This window comes from Haliotis asinina, chromosome 16 (genome assembly GCF_037392515.1).
Source record: "Haliotis asinina isolate JCU_RB_2024 chromosome 16, JCU_Hal_asi_v2, whole genome shotgun sequence".
NCBI lineage: Eukaryota > Metazoa > Mollusca > Gastropoda > Lepetellida > Haliotidae > Haliotis > Haliotis asinina.
Window position 1 is genome coordinate 48,492,918 of NC_090295.1, and position 1,985 is coordinate 48,494,902.

Here is a 1,985-nt window from a genome sequence, read left to right on the forward strand (position 1 = left end):
ATTTCCTTAAATAACGTTATGTATGAGGTAAAGTAGCAATTGTGCACGGAAACCACCAGTACTAAATATAGAAAATAATCTGTCTCGATTATCTGCTGAAACAGGGTCCACATGTCTCTACCGCAGAAGGAAGACCGTGGTGAAAATCAGTAATGTCGCCACAAGTTCGCCAAAAGGGTGCGGTTACCCTACGCAAGTCATCATTCCATTGACAATGGGAGGAATATAGGCTGTCAGAGCTGACACGGATTTACTGCAGTGAATGTTTCATGTTACTGGGCATATAAGACAGAATGCAGTATTGATCACGTTTCTAAACATGTGGTAAGTGTGAGAGAGAACATTATCAGAATCGTCATAATTTCATCGATATAGCCAATAATGGACTTACTACAATGCATCACTTTCCCCAGTTGAATATCACGTGCAGGTTGAACTGTCACAACACCGGGTTACAAGAGAAAAATTTAGAAGGAATTAGAGTGAGTGGGTAAGTTTAGTTTTACCCAGCAGTCAGCAATATTCCAGTGACGATCTGTAAATAATCGAAGAAAAGAAGCCATATGCTCTAAATAAAAAAAAGAATGGATACTGAAATAAAAAGGTCAATATCAGGTATTGAAAAAAGACAGATAATGACATAGATGAACATCATTTGCAGGAATATCTTCAGAAAACACAGAAACCTCCCAGTCAGTAATTTGCACGTGCAGCAGCAGCATACACACGTGCAGCAGCATACACACGTGCAGCAGCATACACACGTGCAGCAGCAGCATACACACGTGCAGCAACAGCATACACACGTGCAGCAACAGCATACACACGTGCAGCAGCATACACACGTGCAGCAGCATACACACGTGCAGCAGCATACACACGTGCAGCAGCAGCATACACACGTGCAGCAACAGCATACACACGTGCAGCAGCAGCATACACACGTGCAGCAGCAGCATACACACGTGCAGCAACATACACACCTGCAGCAGCATACACACGTGCAGCAGCATACACACGTGCAGCAGCAGCATACACACGTGCAGCAACAGCATACACACGTGCAGCAACAGCATACACACGTGCAGCAGCATACACACGTGCAGCAGCATACACACGTGCAGCAGCATACACACGTGCAGCAGCATACACACGTGCAGCAGCATACACACGTGCAGCAGCAGCATACACACGTGCAGCAACAGCATACACACGTGCAGCAGCAGCATACACACGTGCAGCAGCAGCACACACACGTGCAGCAACATACACACGTGCAGCAGCAGCATACACACGTGCAGCAGCAGCATACACACGTGCAGCAGCATACACACGTGCAGCAGCATACACACGTGCAGCAGCAGCATACACACGTGCAGCAGCATACACACGTGCAGCAGCATACACACGTGCAGCAGCATACACACGTGCAGCAGCTGGCGTCTGATTGACAATGATTCCTGAACACATACCCGTCATATATTCGGAAATACACAATGGAGTCTTTGTGAAAATCATTGTGATTTCATGTGACGATGTGACGTCTACAAGCATCTAATACGGACAAAACTCTATGGATATTAACAGCTTCTTTTATTTAGTAAGTGTGAGGTTTCGATACAGATTTTTATACCGCTGTGAACAAATTCCGACTGCAACTCAACAATGTCCGATCACATCAAATGAAACACCAATCACCAAATAAACTGGGCCGACATGGTCAGTTTTGTATTCAATCAAGCTTCCTACACCAAACAAAACTCATCCGAGCCATTTACATCAGACGCCAAACGTCCACGATCAACTGAGACGAAGGATATTTCATTCCATCCGCTTATGAGACACTCTTCCATAACGCACCATCTTCATAAACTACTCCCATTGGTTTGCACATCTCCGGGTTCCAGTTCTTTTTCCTCTGTCAAGTAGAGTTTTATCAACATACTACCTTGCCAATTTAGTTATTTATGAATGTTTTTGTTACA

General features: G+C 44.8%; 1 protein-coding gene across 1 annotated transcript; it reads right to left on the minus strand.

The window, feature by feature from the left end:
* Positions 1–693: 693 nt before the first annotated feature.
* On the minus strand, positions 694–1,479 carry LOC137267849 (uncharacterized). Its single transcript, XM_067802276.1, has one exon. It carries the CDS (start codon positions 1,477–1,479, stop codon positions 694–696), a length of 786 nt encoding a protein of 261 aa, XP_067658377.1.
* Positions 1,480–1,985: the final 506 nt, after the last annotated feature.

What these genes read in the sequence shown, in the direction of transcription:
- LOC137267849 (XM_067802276.1), bottom strand. Translation starts at nt 1,479, where the DNA reads ATGACGGGTATGTGTTCAGGAATCATTGTCAATCAGACGCCAGCTGCT.